The sequence below is a fragment of the Poeciliopsis prolifica genome, unplaced genomic scaffold (genome assembly GCF_027474105.1).
Source record: "Poeciliopsis prolifica strain line A6 unplaced genomic scaffold, Auburn_PproV2 SCAFFOLD002, whole genome shotgun sequence".
NCBI classification, from domain to species: Eukaryota; Metazoa; Chordata; class Actinopteri; order Cyprinodontiformes; family Poeciliidae; genus Poeciliopsis; species Poeciliopsis prolifica.
In genome coordinates this window covers 737,063-760,000 of record NW_026562377.1, presented here as the reverse complement: position 1 = coordinate 760,000, position 22,938 = coordinate 737,063, and the positions used below count along the sequence as shown (strand labels likewise).

Here is a 22,938-nt window from a genome sequence, read left to right as displayed (position 1 = left end):
CCTTCAGACTGACCTTCCTGCAGTAAAATAACTGAATCAGATTAAACCGTTTATCAATAATCAATATTTCTGCACGTTTCCCGCCAGTTGAAATGTTGCGGTTTCTCCAACTATACTGACTTCCTGGGGTCAGAGGTGGAGCAGAACGGGACCGGCCTCCCACCCAGCTGCTGCTCCACCAACATCGCCCCCTGCAGCCCAGCGGAGGCGGCACGCTCACCTGTCCAGGTAAAACCTCTCTACAAACTCACTGACTGAATGATGCCAATCATTGTTGTTATTCTTTATCTTTGCAGGTTATTAGATATTGGAAGCATAAAGGTATTTTAGTTTTCAGAATGTCCCTTCATGACCTGATGCTCCTGTTTCAGGGCTGCTTTGGTCCCATCCTGAAGACCCTGAGAAAACACACCTGCGCTGTGGGAGGCGTGGCAGTAGGAGTGGGACTCCTGGAGGTAAAGATGCATAACGACCGAACCAGGGGTCATAAAACCTCAATACATGAGCCGATGTGGCTTCAACTCAGTTTGGCCAAAGTGGAAAATGGCCGCTGGTACGACCTGCTGAGAGCTGATTGGCTTGGTTAGCCTGACCAGTTCCACAGGTTGCACAAGTTTGCCAGTCAGCTAACAGTGGAGCTAAATTTTTGCTTAGCATTTTTTGCCAACTTTGAAAATATTTAGCTCACTTGGCTTCGATTAAATTTAATTTTCTGGATAAATCGCTGGTGTGTTGTAAACTTTCAGTCAAATAAATTTTGCCATATTCCAGTGAATATCACGTTGGCAAGGTGGTTAGCTTTAGCTTCCACTTAATACTGTTAGCACACTTAGCAAGTTTGACTTGGCTGCAAATGTGGTTATTGGTTCTTTAAAATTCTTTAAGTATTTAGACGTTTATATTTGTGCTCTTATTTTGAAGTCTACTTACACAGAACCCCCGTTGCTTTTTATTTTCTTAAGCTGTTTTGAGTCGGTGGCAATTATACAAGTGAACAAATGAGGAAAAAGCCAACACTGACATGACCAACCAATCAGGAGTGACTCTGGTTCTAACTGGGTCGTCAGGCAGGAAGTGCTCTGCTCGGTTCATTGGAGGGTTAGGGTTAACATCCTGTGACAGAAACAGAACAGAGGAAACTCCCTACGAATGTAATATTTGTGAAGAAACGTGTTTTGAGTTCTAACATTTATTCAGTTCCTTATTAAGGAAAGTTTCACGTGAATATTTCAATGATCTGGTTTCTGCTCATATTTCTGATTCTCCTGCTCCTCAGATCGCTGCCATGATCGTCTCCATGTACCTGTTCTCTCACCTGGATGAGAAAGTCAGCTGAAGTTCCTCCTCCCAGCCTGCAGAGGCAGTAGATCCTGATGCTGTCTTCCTTTTTGCTGCAACATATTTAACACTTGCTGTTGAGGTTTAGCTTGATTTCAATTCAGTAGAGAAGTTTTAAATATATCTATGAACTATATTTAAACAAATTAACTTTTATTTGGATCTTTTCTCATTCATCATATTTCTGGTAAATTTTTTTCCATAATTTGAAAAGGAAAGTTCAAGTTTTATAAGTTGAGTTTCTGTAGAGAAGCAGAATTTTCTATGTTCATTTCATTTTGTTGGTCTGCCAACAGCAACACTGCAGTACCAGTCTCCCACCAGGAGGTGGCAATAAGTGAAAGAATAACCCTGAAGTAGTACTTATCTGAAAAACTCATTTTGTTCTTTTACATCTTGAGCTAAATTTAGCAGTTTCATCATGTGAATAAAAATCAGACTGGTGGCTTCTTCCTCTGATTGGCTGTTCAGCTCCTGTTGGTTCAGATCATTTCTCTGATTGAAGCTCGACCCGCTTCAGCAGCGACTTCCTGAGGTCTTTAGGGTTCATTGTGAGGCTACTCATCTATTTTACATGAACTTTCCTCTTGGATTCGCGTCGCCTTCATGTTGTAGAGACTTTAATCTGATTTACAGTTGAGCAGCGAGGCGAAACTCTGCTGATGATCAACGACTCTGTGAAGGTCAAAGGTGAAGGACAGGAAGCCGCCAAACCTGCAGAGGAACCAGGATGCCACAGATTTACATCCCATCCACAGCCCCTTCATTTGGTTTCCCAGGATGTTCCTGAGGGAAATCAGGACGACGCAGAGAAATCCGACATCCTTCAGAAGATCCAGCCATGAAAACCATTTCAACATTAAAAAATGTAAAAACATCTTTATTCAGTCAGAGAAATAAAACATCTGAGACGTTCAACCCAAGACGAGTCACTGAGATGCTTCACTGAAATGAAAAACCATAAATTCAAACATAAAAACTGGAGTTCAGTAACACTGCAGATCAGATAAGACTCAAATTTAAACCTGAATAATTTAGGTTTGAACTGGAGAATTAGGGCCAGGCTAAAAATATTAATTATGACAATAAAGCACAAGAGTGTAAAAAGCTTAAATAATATGAACATAAAGTTTTATGGTGTTTTAACTCTTATTCTAGCATTATTATGTCTATTATCATATTAATATGACTATTTTATATTATTGTGATTTTATTCTGGTAATATTTGGACATTATTTATTACTTTTTCCTTTCTACATCTGGTCCTAAAGCTGTCTTATAAACTGGAACAAACACTGCCAACATTTAATAAACCATCCCAAAAAGGTTTTTCTCCTGAAAACGGATCCGGTTGATTCTGTTCCTCACATCATTTCATTGGAAAAAAAAGAAAGAAATCTGGACTTTTTTACTGCTAAAACCTCATTGAAGCAGAAAACACCTCCAGGATGGGAGGATTTATTTTACTTTGTTTCTAAAAGCTGAGAACCAGAACCAACCGGCCACCAGAGGGCAGTGGAGTCCCATTTATGTTTCACTTCGGTCTGGATTCAAAACAGAGAGTAAAAACTTTAGCGTTCTGTTAAGAACGTCCCTCAGCTGATGCTGAAACCGGGCCGAACCCGGAGCAGAACCAAGCGGAGGTTCTGCAGAACCAGATCCAGTCCAGGTTCCAGTTTCAATGAGACTTTTAGCAGAAATAATCTTGTCTGTCATCTTTTGGATAATTTTGAGTCTTAAAAGTCATTGTAACATTTAAAAATCCGCCAATCAGAACTTTAGTATAAATATAAAAGGTTGAAAACATAAAAAGCTGAAATGTTCAGAGTTCAGTAGTTTCTTGAAGCTTGGTGGGTCAGAGGTCGATTCCTCATGAGCAGCAGGTTGAGGCTGAAACTCCGGCCTCCAGGATCCAGATTCTGAACATGAAACCGGTTTGGTGAAAACCTGGCCGGTTCTAACTGTCTAAAAATAGATTTCAGTTCCTCTGAGCTTCTTTCTCTCTGAAATGTTAAAATGTTCAGAGCTTGAAGGATTAATATTAAGAACTGGGATCGTTCTGGTTCCAGTTCTTACTCCATCTCCAGACTGACTCCGTTCTGAGACCCAAAGGTCCAGGAGAGTGTCTTGTCCGGTTCCGGTTCCGGCAGACCAGGCCGGCGTTTGGGTCTACAGCTGCTCCACCGGCGCCGCCTCCTCTTTGGGCGGCGGCTCCAGGTGGATGGGGGCGAGGGCGGCTGGTTTCTTCACGCTGCCGAGGAAAAAACAGAAGCACGATTCAACCAGTTCCATCTGACCTTTGACCTGTAAGTCACTTCCTGTCCAACCAAACAATCTGAATATTAATAACCTAAAGTTGTTTTACTGAGCTTCATCAGACATGATGTTTCTGCTGTCCACTGGTCGCCCTCAGCTGACAAAACTGACTTTGTCAAGGAAATTAAAGAAGATAAATTAGTTTGTCAGAAAGCTCAAATTGTATAAATATGGAAATAATTGGGGGTTGAGCACAACCAACATATGGAGGCTTTAGTCCTCGATGCGGCTGTCGCAGGTTCGATTCCTGGCCTGGTGACCTTTGCCAATGTCCCTGTTTGTCATTTCTTTGTGCATCCGCATTGTTTGCTTTTTTGCCTGAGTTCAGTTTTGCTTCTCTGGACTCTTTTATGAGCTCAGATATTTAGTCAGAAAATACTTTGGGTTGAAATAATAAGAATAAAAAAACGTATTTTTCTAATATTTCCTGTGACGAGTCGAGTTTTCCACTCGATCCATCACAAACTGCTGCTGCACAGACTTTATTTTAGATTTTAAATTAAAATAAAATGACAAATTGATGGATTTCATAACTTTTTAATCATTTATAAACTGTTTTTTCACAGCAGCTTTCAAAAGCTGAAAATCTGCTATTTCGTCCAACTCATATTTAAACCTTTCTGTAAACAGAGTGAGGTTAAATGTCTTCTCTTTATTAATCTAGGGGGCGCTGATAATGCTACTTTTGTTTGTAGGACAGGATGCAGGAAACCAGCAGCACGATCAGCTGATCTGTTCTGGGATCAGGGCTGAATCCTCTACTTTCAGTTGTATCTTTACGCCGATGACACTGTGATGTACTTCTGAGAATACCCATAATTTAATCAGTCACAGCTTGAATTGTTTTATATTTTATTTCTGATTGGTGCACAAAATACGACAGAGATTGATAAAAAGAGAATAAAGCTAAAATACGATAGAATAAACTCATATAGAATAACTTTAATATCATATTTCCGTTTAATGATCGAACAATGGAGGTTTAAGGAGTTCAAACTGCTTTTTCTCTCCTGATATTGGCATCAATATGAAGTGCAGTGTTTGGTATTCTCTTCCTGGCCCAAGAATCACTTACGAGTATGGAGAGATCGGCACGGCAATGACCAGAATGTGGTTCCTTTTCCTGAAGAGCCGCCAGAGTCCTCTGTGATATCCTCGAACATCCAGGTCCCAAACATGGAGGCACTGATAGAAAACACGGAACGCCACGTCATTCAGGGGAAACCTTCCACCTCCCAACCCGGATGACGGAGAGCGTGTACCTTGGCCAGCTCGGTCCAGGTGGACGTATCCAACTCAGACTCCATCTTTATGAACATGACGTAGGTCTTGCCCTCCGTGTCTGGGACGAACGAGTCCTCACAGGGATTCCTGGAGTGATCCAGCAGCTCCGCCTCCCTGGATCAATGACAGACACACCCGGAACGCCGTGGAAAACTTTAAACAGACATCACAACCCGAGCAAGATCGTTGGTTCTGCAGCAACTCTCACTTGAGCAGCTTCTGGATCTCCACCTCGTATGCATCTTTCCTCAAACTAGGAAGCAGAGAAACAAGAAAAACAGTCAGAGAATCAACAGAGATCCAGAAAACAGCTCCCGGCTGCTGAAATCACCTCTCCACGTTCCTCAGCTGAACGTTGGGAATCGTGTTAAACTTGTGCTTCTTGAAATAGACTTCCTGTGAAGAGAAGAAGAAAACTGGATTCATAAAGTCATCTGGAAATGTCTGTTTCCTGTTAAATCGGGTCATTAGTTTTCATCCAAAGTCAGATAAAAACTCGTGTAAAGTTATTTTTTACCCAACTTGAAACTCCTAAATCTCTTGAGCCAAACATGTTTATGTTTTATCCAAAGCCACACATTCAAACGAGGACTTAGCAATGCAGCTAATATCAAAGCTAACAATGAGCTACGAAGCAGGAAGACCAGTTGTCTGGTTCTGTCAGAGGAAAGTACAGGTTAGGAAAACTTTCCTAAGAATCTAAAACTCAGATATATGTTAGTGACTTAAATGAAAACATCGAATTGTTTACACGTTTATGGTTAGAGGGTCAAAACTAGCTTAAATTAATGTGTGTATGTGTGTACTTGTTTATGTATCTTCTGGGACCTTTTATGCTTGACATGCATTATGAGGACCCAGAGGGTCCCAGTATGGGTAAAAATACAAACTTGTGTGTGTGTGATGTTTCTGTACAAGCGATCCTTGGGTTCTCACGTGGAAATATCCGTTCATGTTGAGGCCAATGATGCCGAAGTGGTAGGAGCGCGACACGTCGGGAATGATGCACTCTCGGCCTTTCCTCTGCTCCGGCATCCTCATCCACATGTCCCAATCCCAGAGCTGCAGCACCAGAAGAAAAATCTACATTTTATAATCAAATCCAGCTTAAACAATGGCCTTTTCATTATTTCTCAATAAAATCTTACTTAATCTATTTCTCTAAAATTTACTCTAAACTTTAAGAAAGGCGCCAGATTTGATTTAGTAATACATTTGCATTCAGGTTCAGTTTTTAAATAGCTCTTCTTTGATTTGTCGATTTAACTGGACATTTATTGCATCGTTTATCATTTACAGTGATACATTTCTAATAAGATTTGATCTTATTCTTGTCACAATAAATTCCAATAAATGATTTGGAAAATAACCCAAACTTCTGTAATGTCACAATTATTATTTTTAAAGTGTTTCCTTCACTTTTCAAGAACAGTATGTCAATAAACATCAATAAATTTTAAAAAAAGTTTAAATACAGTTACTGTTTGAAACTTAGCGATAAAAATTACATTTCTGTATGTGGCTGGTGACCTAAGAAACACAATACGACTGGAAATGGTTTTCAAGAGGAATCTTTGTGTTGCTATAATTTTCCTTTGGTAACAAATAAATAAATATTATTTTTATCATTATCACAATATTACAACAAAATATTGTGTTAAATCTTTAAGTCTGTATCCTTCATCCCTAAAACTGAAATATACACATTTGTCAGTTCATATTTCTGTCTTAATGTTTGTGACCTTTTCGGGGGTCGGCCATTTTGGTTCCAGCTCGTCCTTGTAGATGCTCTTCTTCAGCACCCAGCCCAGACCGGGCATGCTCTCCACCCGGTAGAGGAGGGCGGGATCCTCCGCTGTGTGCTCATAGCCCTGCTCACAAACCAAACAAAGGTTTAACATACCTGGACTCCAGGTAAAGACACACAAAGATTCAAAGAGGAACGGCAAAAGCAAAGGAGGTGGATCAGCAGTAATGGTATCATCCAGGACATTTTGCTGTGGAATATTGGATAGTGAGCCATTAGCATGTCATTCTGGTCTGAAGTTGTTATAAAGCAACAGACTCCAGTCAGAGGCCTTTTCAGATTTGTTGGGAAACTGACTGCTACTGGAGATCCTTCCTGCCCACAGTGAGCACCTGGAACTGAACACCTGGAACACGGACCGTCGGGACTGACCTGGTCGTTCCAGGCTGAGATGCAGTACAGGCTGTCGTCCTGGTCCAACAGGTGGATGGTCTGACTCAGGAAGCTGTCAGGAAACGGACAAGGGTCAGAGGGATTACACAGAGGGACAAGGGTCACACAGAGGGACACGGGTCACACAGAGGGACAAGGGTCAGAGGGATCACACAGAGGGACATGGGTCAGACAGAGGGACAAGGGTCAGACGGGTCACACAGAGGGACAAGGGTCACACAGAGGGACAAGGGTCAGACGGGTCACACAGAGGGACATGGGTCACACAGAGGGACAAGGGTCAGACGGGTCACACAGAGGGACATGGGTCACACAGAGGGACACGGGTCAGACGGGTCACACAGAGGGACACGGGTCAGACGGGTCACACAGAGGGACACGGGTCAGAGGGATCACACAGAGGGACACGGGTCAGACGAAAGAATATGGGTCAGACAGAGGGACACTCTTCAGTTTCAGTTTTAGATGTTCTGTTTCTCTAACTATGGCCTTTCTGAAAACCTGATTCTGCAGCCACCGCCACCTAGTGGCCATGCAGCAGAATGCAGCTGATAGTTACAGGAAACCCAGTCGGGTTTAGGTCAGAGTTCAGCTGAACAGAACCTGAAGAAGTCCACAGAGATGTCCAGGTCCTCCTCCAGAACCACGGCAAACCCGGCATCCTGTCCAAACACAGAGAAGGTTCTGTCATCAGACTGGACCCGGTCAGAACCATGATGGCGCGTCGAAGCGGAGACTCACAGGGTGAAGGTTAAAGGTCGCCGTCAGACTCGCCTTGTAGTGCTGAAACAACAGGAAAGCAGCCGGTCACAGCAACATGCAAACTGGAAGATTCAAGAACCTTTCAAGCATTTTCAGGGTCAGTTTGAAAACTTTTCCAAACTTTGGGGTTTAAAACAAACAAACAAAAAAAGACAGTTTCAATTGGATCTATAGGATATTTATCACTTTAATTTCCTGTCTAACTGGGAGCTCTGGTCTAACTGGGAGCTCTGGTTACCTGGGAGACGCGGGCGTTCTTGATGCTGATGGGCGTGTGCTGGACGCCCTTCAACCCGAACAGCTCCACCACGTCCATGGGCTCCTGCAGCAGACACACAGCGGTTAGAGGAGGTCTGGCCTGGTGGCATCATGCAGGCGGGAAGCTGAAGCCGAGCGTCTGAACCTCGTAGTATCCGTCGATGAAGACGGTGATCATCTGCGGGTTGACTCCGTGAGCCGAGAGCAGCGAGCGCAGCATCCTGCAAGCAGACAGGAAGCTGTAGCTATACCCTTCAAAATAAAAGCTTTGAGTTTCTTCAAACCAGACTCTTTATTAACCAGCAGTGACTGGAACCGGGTCTCACCGGTACAGGTAGTTGGGGCGGTTCCCAGCGATGACAGCCACTGGGACATTGAAGACGTTGTTACTGGGAAGCTGCAAGCAAAGACCAGATTTAACTGGTTTAACTGGAAGCCAGCAGACGACATTTAACTGGATCAACCAGATCAGATGTAACTGGAAGTTATCAGATGAAAACAGAGCAGTAACACCAGACAGTGGTAAAGAATGCAGCAGGTTCAGGTTTCAGCCAGCAGGGGGCGCCGCTGACCTGAGGCCGGTTCTGGTTCTGTGATCAGTGCGGCGACTCACCGGGTCGGGGTTGAACTCGATGGGCGCCGGGTCTTTGCAGCTGCAGATGCTGCCGTATCCCTCCACCTTGCTGCAGAACAACTTCCTCCTCCGGTTGAGCTCCGTGTCGGCCCAGTGGCACTCGGCCTCTGCAGGACCACAGAGGAGAGGATCAGTTTAACTTGGACACACAGATACGACATTCGCTTAACATTCTGCAGCGCTGCAGCGCTGTCACACGACTGACCGACCGGAGGTCACGCGACAAAAACAGAAACCAGACAGAAATGTTTTTAAGTCCAGTTTTATTGGACTGTTTTAATATTTTGTATCTCAACTTTAGAAACATGAGGATGTTTGCGGCTCAGATACCTTCAGCGGCGGTGAGCTGGACCTCAGTCTTCAGCAGAACCGGGTCGCCCCACGTGGATAGAGCTGGAGACTTGGAGTGCTTCTCTCCATACACCTGACCTGGAAACACGGAGCAAACATTCCTGACCTGGAAACACCGACTTCAAAAACTCTCTGATTTTGATAGAAAGGATTTTTTGGCCGTATCAAAGTCAGTTAAACTCAGAAATCTGCATTGGAAACAATTTTTTCACATCATGCCTCTCATGATCAACAGCTGGATGTTTCTACTGGCAGAAACCACAAAAAAGACAACAGGAAGTATTTGGAGGACGACGGATCCGCATATTTTAATGACTTAGTCAATGAAAAAACGTATTCATGTGAGATTTTAATTGCATTTCTTCTTTAGTGGAAACACAGAAATTACAAAATTAGCTAAATATTTAAAGTTATTAAGTTTTGGACACATTTGTAAAGGAAATAGAACTCCTGCCTGAAGTAAAAAAAACTGTTCTTGTTTCAGGTCAGTCAGAATCATCAGAAAACGACGTGAGAACATTTCTTAGACCTTTTTTAAAATTTAATTCACCACATATATAATTGTCTTTTTGAAAGGAATAAGTGTTGCTGCCAGTTTGAAGTCGAATTTATTTCATAAACTCATATTTTATTAGATCATTTAACAGTTTCTTGCTTGTTTTGCTGCTGTTTATAATTTTGTTTGTTTAAAAATATTTCAAATTTCTGTCCCTAAAATGATCCCTGACCATAAAATATCAGTTTTCACAGAAGAAAAAAAGGAATTTGAAGGGTTAAAAATCTGAATATTGTTGTATATTCAACTGATTGGGCTCCAGAACCAGAACCGTCTGACCTCCTTTCTTCACCACCAGGGTCCACATGTCCCTCCAGCTCAGGCCCAGCGCCGCCTGGCTGCCCAGGCTCTTCAGCAGGTTCTTGGCTGCGTCCTTCAGGTGGAACGTTCCCTCATCCTGTCCGACAGAACCGGCCCGGTCAGAGGAACCGCACACAGAAATCCCGCCCGCCCCGACGGACACGCCCACCTTGACGGTAAAGATGAGGATCCGGCCGCGGGTCACCATGTTGAGGAAGAGGATCATGGCTTCATCCTCGTGGGGGGAGTAAGTGTCGAAGATCCGCTTGGCCATCACATGACCCTGGAACGGGAGAACGGACCAATCAGAACCGGCCGGTGGGCGTTAGCGGCAGGCATTAGCGGCAGGCGGTGACCGGCGGCGCTCACGGTGGCCTGGTTGAGCACGATGACGTGAACGCCTCGGCCCTGCTCCCGCATGTCGTCCTCCAGAACCTGCAGCGGGTCGGGAAGCCCGTTAAAGGGGCAGAACCAGAGAGTCCAGGCAGATACAGACACATTACAGCAGTGACGATGTTACCTTCACTCATAAACGTCAAACATTAAAACCTCCTGCTGTTTCTGAAGCTCCGCCCCCAGGAAGTCATTCCAACATGGCTCCTCTATTAACCCTTCAACGTTTCACCAGTGCTGCTCTGAGCAGCAGCTCCTTTCATGAGCTCAGCAGTTCCACCTGCTGTTTGCTAATTGCTGCTGGCTAGTCTGAAGGAGCAATCCAGCGCTCAGCCACTAGGGGGCAGCAGCTGCTCTCATTCTGTCTGCAATAAACCAGTTGAGACAGATTCTAATGTCCAGAACCTCACGCCTCAGTTGGTCCAGGTTGCTTTACCAGAACCCAGTGGATCCATTACAGCAGGAGAAACCTGTAGAACCGTAAATCATCCTGTGCAGCAGAGACAAACCGGAACCAGACCGACTCGTGGTTCTGAAGCTCTGGTGGGTCGCTCACCGTGGTTCCGTCCACGGCCACATAGACCTTGGAGCGGCTGGAGTAAACCTCGATGTCCAGAACCTTCCTGCCGCTGGCCGGCCGGCGAGGAGTCTCCATGTTGGGAACAACGTCTTCCACAAAACAAATTCAGAAAAATTAGAATAAATAACAACGTTAGCACAAAACCTCTGCTTCATTCTGACTGGAGAGCCAATTTAACGATAATCTGTTGCATTACATCTTCATTTACTGTTGGCTAGTTTGGCTGCTTTCATAATTATCTACAGTAAATATTCCTGATGATGGAAAACCAGATTCGTCAGTAATGAACCAGAAGCCGTTTGCTGACCGTATTCCTGATCGGCAGCGTCTTCATCAGCGACTCGCCGCGTGTCCAGGATCAGCTTGATGTTCACCACAACAGTGACGAACAGGAACAGCACGGCGCCAGCCTGGGAGCAAACACATGGGTCCATCTGTCAGCCCGACCGGACCGGAGCCGAGTCCGGCACACCTGGACCGGACCCGAGTCCAGAACACCTGCACCGGACCGGAGCCGAGTCCGGAACACCTGGACCGGACCGGAGCCGAGTCCGGAACACCTGCACCGGACCGGAGCCAAGTCCGGAACACCTGCACCGGACCGGACCGGAGTCTCTGACATGCTAAAAGAAGTTAGCATGTCAGAGAAGCCAATCAAGCCTATACTAGCATCTGAATGCTAAACATGTAGCAGCAATGCAATTGTCAGTGTCCACATTTCTAAAGAAGCTTCATAATCAGGGCTTCATGAAACACTTTGCTCCAATCTGCTGGCTGAAGATCAGAAATCAAGATTAAAAACCATAAATGTTTTTATTGTTGAGCTCATATGTCTCTTTATTTAACAATTCAGAAGCAAAAAGATGTATTGTATTGAAAATGTTGCTTATTTTATATATAATGCTTGATTAATGTGATTAACACAAAAACCTTTGAGTGAGTGCCTCCATTAGTTTTCACTAAAAGTGAAGCTGACACACTTTTCATTTATGATGAAGTGAGACCTCTTGTTTCTACACCAGCTTTGTTGTCCTAATTTTATTGTTTTGCTAATTTCATGTCAAGAAGAAACAAATGAAATTAAATGTTATTATGTAAAATGTCTGACCAAACAGGACTTTATTCATCTCTTCATATTAATTCATTAGTTAGGTTCACTGTTACGTGACAGAAATATGTTGACGTAATAAAACAGCGGAACTCGAACTGGACCTCTGGCTGCCATCTTTCTAGGCTTTTTATTTATTTTGAACAGAACTAGAACTCCAACTCTTTTAAAAATAACCGAACCAAACCAGCAATAGAGAGTAGATCTGTGGTTCTGCAGATCCCTCCGACCAGAACCAGAACCGGGCTGACCTGACAGAACCGCCGGAGGCTCCTCCTCTGGGTCAGCCGGTACTTCCAGGTCAGGTACCAGCTCCTCTGCTGCCTCGGGATGAACGGCTTGGCCCGGGGGTTCGGGGTCCAGGTCTCCATCACCTCAGAACCACAACAGCACCCCGAACTGACCCACTGAGGCCCACAGTCACATGGTCACCTGGGAGACAGAAGGTCACGGAGAAAGTTTAGCTAACCTCGGTATCGCTGCCGGTTCGGTTCGGATTAAAGCTGCTGGTAAACTCACAGGTTCCTCCCAGAGGTTGGTTCTGTTCGCTTCATATTCGAGTCAGGATAAAGACTTAGCCGAACCAGCAGAACCCGCTGGAAGCCGCAGCTACATGATGCTACCTGATGCTACCTGTGGCGCTGCGCTCCAGCCTCTGTTTACTTCCGGTGGGCTGCGGCTCTGCCGCCCCCTGCTGGCCGCAGATGTTAACTGTAGTTTACCTGAGCAGCACAAGGCGGCTCAAAGTGACCAGTTAATAAACAACCAATAAACATTATATTGTGTCAAATGACATCATCAGAGTGATCAAGTATGTTTAGCATTAAATGAAACCTTGATAATCAAGATAGAAAAAAAAAGAAACCCAGAGGAGTGAATTACAGTCAAGGAGGAAAATAACTTTCAACATCAAAACAGAAATTTGTTGATAATGTACAATATGTGATCATTTCATCTGAGATCACCGGTCCTAAAGCACAGCACATCCTCGTCAACAATATGACAAACCACATTTTATTCTCGTAAGAATTCAGAAACATCCAAACTTTAAAACTGAAATAAAAGACTAAATGAAAATATTAACTAAAAAAATAAATAAACTTTTTCCTCAGCAGGAAAACAAGTTCATCATAAGTTTGATTTGAAAAACATGAGGCATATGAACCTCTGCAGTAAAAGTGACACATTTCTGTTGGCCCTCAAGAGCAAAGTGGACAAATTTCACTTTTTCAGTAAAATTTAGCACATTCAGGCATTTCATTCTAATTCTCCTGGTATTGATTAGACTTCAAGTCTTCAGCCATCAGAAATCGTGTCTAAAAATCAGTTTTTTAATGATGCAGAAACACAGACAGTATCATTTTAACTGAACTGTAACTGGTGAGTTGGAATGGTTTATAATTAGAGCTCAGCAGATAAGCTCATGTTTTAATCTTCATTTTCTGACCTGATCATAAAGACATAAAATCATATCTAATCAAAACCTCCGGCCATAATTCTGTCTGTTTATGGTGGGAATAAACTGAGGAGGAACCGACGTGTTGCTGAGTTTCTGTTTACGAGGAAAACTTGAGCTCCACATGAACCAAACATCTCAATGCCGCCGCCCCGCCTCCCGCCCGCCCCCCGCTCCCCCCCCCTGCCGCCGCCCCTTCAGGACGAGGATAAATGGGAACCTGAGGAGGTTCATCCACTGAGACGCCAACCAGCTGCAGGATGAGGTGAGACAAACAGCTGCTGCTTCTTTCTGCTCAATTATTGAAGCTTGACAGCGATTGTCACATCTGATGGATTCTAATAAACCATAAATATCCAGATTGTTTTTCCTCCTGGTCGTTAGCAGGCTGTGAACAGAGACGTCGTTTTGGTTCTTCATGTTATTGATGTGAAACAGCAGCAGATTAAAATTAATCTGCTGCCATCTGCCTCGTCATGGTAACCAGTCTGCTTCCTGCTGTGAACTGGGACCAAACAGAACCAGAACCAGAACCAGAACCAGAGGGTCATGGGCTGGAGCTCTTGAAACAGAGAAATCCCAGTTCTTCATGTTGGACTGGATCCAGCCAAGACCGGAACCAGTCCAGACCGGAACCGGTCCAAACCCGGAACCAGTAGTGTTCTGGACCAAAGAGTCCGACCCAGTTCTCCGGTTGGTTCAGTGACACGATCAGAACCAGAACCAGCTCTGGTATTTATGGAAGTCATTGAACTGTTTGACCGTTCTGCTGCAGGTCGTCCTACTGCGGGTCGTCCTGCTGCGGGTCGTCCTACTGCGGGTCGTCCTACTGCGGGTCGTCCTGCTGCGGGTCGTCCTGCTGCGGGTCGTCCTACTGCGGGTCGTCCTCACAGGACAGGCCAGAGTGCAGCTGATAAAGGGTTGGCTGTGGAGTCATTAACAGATCATTTTATGAAAACGTGTCCTTAACTAGGCAGGTCATTATGTCTATAAAGATAACAGACCAGATCATCAGCCTGACTGATGATCAGGTCCAGAGTTTGACCTCTTCGTGTTAACAGGTTGAGTCAAACTGAAGTTTGGAAAAACATGATAGCTTTCTATCTAATAGGTCGTAAACAATGAACTGTCATTATCAACACCAAGAACCCGTCGTGTCTCTGGCTGGAGGTTAAAGGTGATGTGGATGTTCTGCTGCCGTTGGCGTTTAACTTGTGTTTAATGTCCCATCAGTTCTGCTCAGAGTCTGGAGGACAAACTGAAGGCCCTGCAGAGCCACTTCACCTGGGAGCTCCGGCCCAGACGGCCCAACATGACCTGTGAACGGAACATCCTGGAGGACATCGGTACCGATGAGGGAAACTTCTGGCTGGGTCACATCTACAACCTGCGGGGCTTCGTCCAGTACCAGCTGGGCTCTAGTAAAGACGCCCTGGACCTCTTCAACCGGGCCGCTGAGACCTTCCAGAGGCAGAGAAACGCTGTTGAAGGTCCCTGGCTGATGGTGAACTTTGGGAATCGGGCCTGGCTGCACCATCACCTGGGAAAAGACGAGAGGAGTGAAGACTTCCTGTCAAAGGTCGACGGTCTGATGAGCAAATACCAGGCTCCACCTGAGGTAGAGCGCCACCCAGAGGTCTTGGCTGAGAAGGCCTGGACCCTGATGATGTTTGATAAAGAGAAGAAGCAGCAGGCTGCAGAGCTCTTCCAGAGAGCCATCCGGATGCAGCCGGACACCGTGGAGTGGCAGAGCAGCTACGCCATACTATCGACAGAGTTCCTCATAAAACAGCAGCAGATCTTAGAGCCTGAAGTCTTTGAGAGACTGAGATCAGCCAAAGAACGAGATCCAGGGAACCTTTATGTTGCTGCTCTTTATCTGGAGGCCAAAGCTGCAAAAGGAGAACAAATCCAGGGTGAGGCAAGAGAGTTAGCTGCTAGGATCCTGCAGAGACCTCCCAGCAGTTACCATGGAATGAGGCCATTGCTGCGTCTGTATAGAAACCAAATCTCTAAAGATGAAGCTGTTCAATTAGCTGAAGACGCCTTGAGGAGACATCCCGACTCACGATATTTTAAAAAATCTGCTGCTATCTGCCACATGAAGAGGATCCTTAATCCAGACCACCAGGAACCCAAACCTTCCCACGACGCGGTGAACCGAGCCATCAGTCTGTGGGAGGAAATGATTGCAGCTTATGGTGAAGCTTCTGTGAAACAACAAATAACTCTAGCAGAATTACAGGCAAAGCTAGACAAAGAGAAAGCTCATGGGATTTACAAAGAGCTGCTGGAAAGAGAAGATCTGGATCAAGCAGAAAAACAGATGCTTTACAACTGTTACGCAAAGCATTTATACTTTGTTAGAAAGGAGAGCCGCGAGTCAACGGTTTACCACCTGAGGGCAGCAGAGATCCAGGTGGAATCTAACTATGGAGAGAGCAGCATTAGAGAGCTGGAGAAGAGCATCAGGAGAAACAGAAACCCTGAACTGTTTGGAGAAATAGAAAATCTTCTGACCAACCTGAGAATTCAGGATCAGTAAAAATTAAATATCAAATCTGCCTGATGTTCCAGACACGAAAAGTCACTTCAGATGATTTTTATCTCTGTAAAGTCCAATAAAATGATGAATAATGTTTGTCACATTGTTTTACCTGTTGTGAAAATCAGTAGAATAAAGCCTTGAGTTTGAGGAAATGACGTTTCTTTTATTATTTAGCTGTAAAGAGCTGCAGCTGAAACCAAAGGTGGTTCTGCAGAGTTCTGACCCGCTAAACGTCCAGACTGTTGGGCCACACACACCTGTGTGTGTTGAGTGTGAGGGAGGAGGGCCGGCTCCATCCAGAGGCAACAGAAGCTTCACCAGCCCTGGCCCTCAGCTGATCCGACCCACTGGCTGAGCTACAGCAGCAGACGCTCTGTTTCGCTTCTCCCATTAAACACCAAGTTAACTAAAATCTCTCCCTCTTCAGATGTCAATAAGCTGCATTTCCCTCCCAATTCTTTTTCTTTTGCATAATGACCAGTTGTTGCACCTATAGTGTGTGAAGTAGAGGAATCCTAACAGGTTTTTTCTTCATGTTGGCTGCATTTTCTGTACTGACTATTTATTTTTCTCATTTTCAGCACTGACCTTACTGAAAGGGAAAACTTCAGGCTTATAGAAACTTTGTATTTTCTGTCCTGGAGGGTTTACTAAGAAGCTGGTTCAGTTGTAAAGCAGGTCAAGTTAATCTAAAGCAGGTTAAGTTAACCTAAAGCAGGTTAAGTTAACCTAAAGCAGGTTAAGTTAATCTAAAGCAGGTTAAGTTAACTTAAAGCAGGTTAAGTTAACCTAAAGCAGGTTAAGTTGTAAAGCAGGTTAAGTTAACCTAAAGCAGGTTAAGTTAATCTAAAGCAGGTTAAGTTAATCTAAAGCAGGTTAAGTTAACCTTGTAGGTAAAGCACCTAATGTTCTTAACTAAATGATGCTGCAGGTTTATCTATTAGCAGGTTTCATTTTGCCTGCACTTGGTTGTGTTCATTATTTTAAGTGTATTTAACAAGTTTACCAAAATATAAAAATGTCATTCAAACTGCATTTGCCTTGTTTTACTTTTTACTTTTCATTACATCACTGAGTTCATCCATTGTTACAGTAATTTCCAGACTTAAGTACAAGACATTTCAGATACTTTAATACTTTAAGTCAAGTAACATTTCAATCAGTGACTTTTACTTTTACCAAAGTCATATTTTGGAGCGGTACCTATACTTTTACTGGACTCTGAGATTTCAGGACTTTATTCAACACTGCTGAGAAGAAGCAAAGTGTTTAACTTCTGGACCCACAAGCACAGAAATCAGGACAGCAGTAAAAATATTCACTTTTCATCACCATGAATTACAGAAAACAGGAAAACATTTTAAACAACAACCTGTTAAAAAAGACAAATGTCCAACAGGAACATGAACACAAACATCACTAGAGAGAAAAACATGAAGAATTCACCTCATCTGGACCCGGAGGAAAATCAGAGGCTCCAACATTTCACCTCCGACCTGGATTATTTACTTTAATCTAGTTTTTCCTTCTGGCCAAAGGACCTTAATCTGCCGACCGCCATTAACGCTGCGACAGGAACCAGAACCAGAGCCAGAACCAGAGCTGATAATGGTGTCACAACACAGGAGAATAATATGAAATAAACAATAAAGTTTAGGGAATACTGCAGGTTTTGGTTATGAAGGCTCGGTTCTGGTCCAAGAAGGGAATCAGGTTCAGGGAACAATGGGCACACTAGAGAAGCAGAGCAGGGTGGTGAGTTCAGGGTCGTGGGAATCCAGGAGGAACTTCTTGTCACACGGAGAAGGTGAGTCTGGGAACTCGGGCAACCAGTGGGTTCGTCCCACGGCATCACTAGGATCAGAAAGCCAGGAGGGATCAGCACAGAGTGGATCCAGGGCGAAACGAGGGATCACCTGAAGACAGGAACAATCGGCACACTAAATCACCAGGACGAAAGTCAACAAGGAATCACAGAGACATAGAGACAGAGACACAGAGACTCAGAGACACAGGGACACAGAGACAGAGACACAGGGATCAAGCAGAAAAACAGATGCTTTACAACATCTGTTGTAAAGCATCTGTGTCTTACAACAGACACAGTCTCTGTCTCTGTCTCTGAGAGACTCAGAGACACAGACAGAGACACAGGGACACAGAGACTCAGAGACAGAGACACAGAGACAGAGACGCAGGGACACAGAGACTCAGAGACAGAGACACAGAGACAGAGACACAGGGACACAGAGACAGAGACGCAGGGACACAGAGACTCAGAGACAGAGACACAGAGACAGAGACACAGGGACACAGAGACAGAGACACTGGGACACAGAGACTCAGAGACAGAGACACAGGGACACAGAGACTCAGAGACTCAGAGACAGAGACACAGAGACAGAGACACAGGGACACAGAGACTCAGAGACACAGAGACTCAGAGACAGAGACTCAGAGACAGAGACACAGAGACAGAGACACAGAGACTCAGAGACACAGAGACACAGAGACACAGAGACACAGAGACACAGAGACACAGAGACACAGAGACACAGAGACTCAGAGACAGAGACTCAGAGACAGAGACACAGAGACAGAGACACAGAGACTCAGAGACAGAGACACAGAGACAGAGACACAGGGACACAGAGACTCAGAGACAGAGACACAGAGACAGAGACACAGGGACACAGAGACTCAGAGACAGAGACACAGGGACACAGAGACTCAGAGACAGAGACACAGAGACAGAGACACAGGGACACAGAGACTCAGAGACAGAGACACAGAGACAGAGACACAGGGACACAGAGACTCAGAGACAGAGACACAGAGACACAGAGACTCAGAGACAGAGAGACAGAGACACAGGGACACAGAGACAGAGACGCAGGGACACAGAGACTCAGAGACAGAGACACAGAGACTCAGAGACAGAGACACAGAGACAGAGACACAGGGACACAGAGACTCAGAGACACAGAGACAGAGACACAGGGACACAGAGACTCAGAGACACAGAGACAGGCTCTCAGGGCTCAGCAGTTCCATTACTGGCTCACACTTTCATAACTTGTCTGAGAAGACAAACACAGCCAGAGAGGTACAGAATAAATAGCATGATGATGAGTGTCAGACTGCGGGGGTGGGGGGTTTCACTCGAACAGCAGGTCCTCGTCTGTCTCCTCCGTCAGAATGTTGACGGGCTGGCTCTCAGCTCCTCTTGAACCCGCCGCTGATGAGCTGATCAGGCGCGCTGGTGACGTCACACACGCCCTCCGACAGGATGGATCAGGCGCCATCTAGTGGTTGGAATGAAGTAATGTACGCACAAGAAACCCAGAAAGAAAACCCAAAGAACCCGGAACAGAACAAACGGAGGACAAAACAAACCCAACCGAACCGCCAGAAAGGAATGAAATATAAAATCAAAAATGAAATGAAATAAAATAATGTAAGCCAGTCCTTTCAGCCCACTGGGAATGTTCCCAGTCCTCCCAATCAGTCAGTCCAGGCCTCGTCTCTGTCCTCTGTGAAGGACAGAGATCATCCAGTTCATCACTGGAGCCCAGTTTCTATTCTCTACTAAAGCAGCTGAAGAGGAGAAACTGGAAAACATGAGTTTGTAATTCAACCACTGAGAACTAGAGAATAAGAGGCTGGAGTTCAAGTTTTCTTTCACTTTCTGTTTCTGACAAACAGAAACTAAACTCCAGCCTCTGCCTGATTGGTTAAACTGTGTTTTTGTCCTGGTTGGGGTTAGGTGGAGCTGCATTCAGTCAGACTCTGACGTCCTGCAGTCAAACTTGTCTCCGTGTCTCTGAAGTCAGTTGAGACGTTTCAGGATTACCTCTGACAGAAACGCTGAAAAGCTTCAAAGCCAAGACATTTTCTTGAAACAGCTGGATCATGAGGTGAGTGATGGGAAACATTCGAGATTTGATGATCAGATTCATCTCATGTTGTGCTCAGTTGACCTTTCTGACCTCTGTTCTGGTTTTCCTCTGCTCTAGTCTTCTTTATCTCCTTTCCTGTTTGCTGTTTGTTTCTCTTGGACTTGAAAACCTGAATTTTAAACCTGAACTTTAAACCTGCTTTTCTGTCTGCGTCGGATGTTTCTCTGATTTTTTATCGGTTACATTATGTAACTGATAAACTGCTGTAAAAGTGTCTAAATCAGGCTAATAAACACATGATTAGTATTCTTTCCTTCATCTTTCTCATCAGAACATTTTCTCGATTTCTTCAGTTTTCATTTCAGTCATAACTTCATTTTCTCTCAGGCGCAGATTAAAATCACAATTTTGGTTATTTTGTTGGTTTTCCCAGCAGTTCTGATAACATGTTGAAGTCCAGACTCAACGCAATGCAGAGCCACTTCACCTGGGATCTGAAATCCAGCCGGCAAAACCTGATCTACCTGAGGAACCAACTGGACAACATCGGTACCGATTAGGGAAACGTCTGGCTGGGTCACATCTACAACCTGCGGGGCTTCGTCCAGTACCAGCTGGGCTCTAGTAAAGACGCCCTGGACCTCTTCAACCGGGCCGCTGAGACCTTCCAGAGGCAGAGAAACGCTGTTGAAGGTCCCTGGCTGATGGTGAACTTTGGGAATCGGGCCTGGCTGCACCATCACCTGGGAGAAGATGAGAGGAGTGAAGACTTCCTGTCAAAGGTCGACGGTCTGATGAGCAAATACCCGGCTCCACCTGAGGTAGAGCGCCACCCAGAGGTCTTGGCTGAGAAGGCCTGGACCCTGATGATGTTTGATAGAGAGAAGCAGCAGCAGGCTGCAGAGCTCTTCCAGAGAGCCATCCGGATGCAGCCGGACACCGTGGAGTGGCAGAGCAGCTACGCCATACTATCAGCACAAAATCTAGAAGAAAGCATAAAGAAGCTGTTCGCTGAGCGGCTGGAGACGCTGAGATCAGCCAAAGAACAAGTTCCAGAGAACTTATGCATCGCTGCTCTTTATCTGGAGGCCAAAGCTGCTTCAATTAAGCGTGAAGCAAGAGAGTTAGCTGAAAAGATCCTAGAGCGGCCGATGAACAACTACTGTGGCATCGATCCACTACTGACTCTTTACGTAAAACACATCTCAGTAGATGAAGCTGTTGAAATAGCCAAGGAGGCCCTGAGGAGACATCCTGACTCACGATTCGTAAAAAGGTCGGCTGCAAAAGCTACACTAAGAAGATTCAGCGCAGCAAACCTGACCCCAGAAGGATCAGAGAAGCAATCAGTCTGTGGGAAGAAGTGGTTGCTGCTTATCCTGAATCCTCTCTTGAAGAAACATTAACTCTTGCAGATTTTCATGCAAACCTAGACAAAGAGAGAGCTGAGCAGATTTACCAAGAGCTGCTGGAAAGAGAAGATCTGGATCCAGCAGGAAAACAGATGCTTTACAACTATTACGCCAAACATTTATACTTTCAGAAAGATGACAGATGCAAATCTATTAAGTACCACATGATGGCAGCAGAGATCCAGGAAGAGTCCAAATATCGACATGCCAGCATCACAGAGCTGAAGAAGATCCTGAAGAGAAACCAAGATCCTGAAATGTGCCGAGAAATTAAGGAGTTTTTGGAAAAAGTGAACATTCAGCTGTCAATCAAACAGTCAGGATTAGTTTGAATGTTTCAGTTCCATCACATTACTGGGATGTAAATATTAGTTTTATGAAGCAGGTAAAGTTTTGCTCTGTTCTGCTCAGCTGGAGCCAAACATCTCTGCTCATCCTGAGTCCTCCTTTAAGACACTTTAACTCTAGCGGAGCTGCAGGGCGGAGCTGCTGGGCGGAGCTGCTGGGCGGAGCTGCTGGGCGGAGCTGCTGGGCGGAGCTGCTGGGCGGAGCTGCTGGGCGGAGCTGCAGGCAATAACGGTTTATTCTAATAACAAAAAATATAATCTCACACTTATGATTTTATTTAGAAATTAGCTTTAGATGACTGTGTGTTATACTGTTTAATGTGGTAAAAAGGAGCCTGATGAGTGTTTGTCTCCAAATGAAACTAAAACAACTGCAGACATTTATTTGTTCAAATCACAAGTTTTATGTTGAGATATTAACCTGCAGCTCAGACATGTCAGGCAACAATTAGCTGTGCTAAAGCTCTTATTCTGGAAAGACTTTCCACTTGCAATGAGCTAATAGTTCATTTTTCTTTTAGCACGTTAGCAGGATAGCATCAAGGCGCTTTGTGTTTATGTCCACAGCCTGATAGTAAAGAATGAACATTATTAGAAATGATGAACATGTTCAACACTGTCCTGAAATAAAGAATTATAACCTTAATGCATGAGATGTGAAATCTGTGAATTCCTCTCCAACTTTACTAATTAAAGGAAAACTAAAGTGAAGATGTGACATTTTGATGGTTTAACACCTTAAATAAAAAGAATACATTTAATTGTCTGGATCTTTAAAGAAAAAAAAGATTTATATAAGCATGCAAATTTTTACAGGCTTTTTACATTCTTATGTTTCTAAGAGTTTTATGCTGGATATTTTATAGAAATACCAGGGTAACTTTCAGCTCTAGCTGCTCTTTCGCCCCCTACTGGTGAGCTGCTTTTGTGTTTTAGGAAAAGGTTTGAATAATGTTTACATAGGAGTCACAAATTTTCATCAGGAACATGTTTGGCATAAATAAATCCCCGGGAGCCAAACCCTGCAGACACAGAGCTGAACATCATCATCATGATCCACTGGGCCGAAAAGGCCAGAGGTCATCCAGACCAGAGGTCATCCAGTTCATCACTGGAGCCCAGTTTCTATTCTCTACTAAAGCAGCTGAAGAGGAGAAACTGGAAAACATGAGTTTGTAATTCAACCACTGAGAACT

General features: G+C 44.6%; 4 protein-coding genes across 6 annotated transcripts in view; 3 read left to right on the top strand and 1 right to left on the bottom strand.

Annotated features, from left to right (window-relative positions):
• Positions 1 to 1,336, top strand: part of LOC129379402 (tetraspanin-1) — a 6,642-nt gene extending 5,306 nt beyond the window's left edge. Inside the window, exons 5-7 of the mRNA XM_055060174.1 lie at positions 88 to 228; positions 372 to 455; positions 1,277 to 1,336. Of these exons, the coding sequence (XP_054916149.1) occupies positions 88 to 228; positions 372 to 455; positions 1,277 to 1,336 (285 nt within the window). The remainder of the gene's footprint in view (positions 1 to 87; positions 229 to 371; positions 456 to 1,276) is intronic.
• An 853-nt stretch (positions 1,337 to 2,189) lies between these two features.
• pomgnt1 (protein O-linked mannose N-acetylglucosaminyltransferase 1 (beta 1,2-)) lies at positions 2,190 to 12,832 on the bottom strand. Of its 3 annotated transcripts, XM_055059427.1 has the most exons (22): positions 12,600 to 12,827; positions 12,332 to 12,512; positions 11,280 to 11,382; positions 10,949 to 11,061; positions 10,369 to 10,434; positions 10,169 to 10,282; positions 9,979 to 10,096; positions 9,123 to 9,221; positions 8,772 to 8,899; positions 8,485 to 8,555; positions 8,304 to 8,379; positions 8,139 to 8,222; positions 7,880 to 7,921; positions 7,742 to 7,800; positions 7,118 to 7,190; positions 6,681 to 6,809; positions 5,875 to 6,000; positions 5,270 to 5,334; positions 5,147 to 5,191; positions 4,917 to 5,052; positions 4,730 to 4,839; positions 2,190 to 3,589 (listed from the first exon to the last, which is right to left on the bottom strand). In XM_055059427.1, exons 2-22 carry the CDS (start codon positions 12,449 to 12,451, stop codon positions 3,508 to 3,510), a joined length of 1,959 nt encoding a protein of 652 aa, XP_054915402.1. In that variant the 5' UTR covers positions 12,452 to 12,512; positions 12,600 to 12,827; the 3' UTR covers positions 2,190 to 3,507. The 3 variants fall into 3 exon arrangements, 2 of the variants coding, with proteins under 2 accessions (XP_054915402.1, XP_054915408.1); XR_008608111.1 differs by lacking the exons at positions 2,190 to 3,589; positions 4,730 to 4,839 and having other exon boundaries at positions 4,984 to 5,052; positions 5,829 to 6,000; positions 12,600 to 12,832; XM_055059433.1 differs by lacking the exons at positions 2,190 to 3,589; positions 4,730 to 4,839 and having other exon boundaries at positions 4,938 to 5,191; positions 5,829 to 6,000; positions 12,600 to 12,832.
• Positions 12,833 to 13,714: 882 nt separating this feature from the next.
• Positions 13,715 to 16,878, top strand: LOC129379182 (interferon-induced protein with tetratricopeptide repeats 1-like). Its single transcript, XM_055059835.1, has 2 exons — positions 13,715 to 13,801; positions 14,770 to 16,878. Exons 1-2 carry the CDS (start codon positions 13,797 to 13,799, stop codon positions 16,079 to 16,081), a joined length of 1,317 nt encoding a protein of 438 aa, XP_054915810.1. The 5' UTR covers positions 13,715 to 13,796; the 3' UTR covers positions 16,082 to 16,878.
• A 3,014-nt stretch (positions 16,879 to 19,892) lies between these two features.
• LOC129379193 (interferon-induced protein with tetratricopeptide repeats 5-like) lies at positions 19,893 to 22,316 on the top strand. The gene is given in 3 exon segments (XM_055059843.1): positions 19,893 to 20,001; positions 20,417 to 21,270; positions 21,273 to 22,316. Coding segments are annotated over 3 exon segments (1,314 nt in total). The 5' UTR covers positions 19,893 to 19,996; the 3' UTR covers positions 21,728 to 22,316.
• The last annotated feature ends 622 nt before the right edge of the window (positions 22,317 to 22,938 follow it).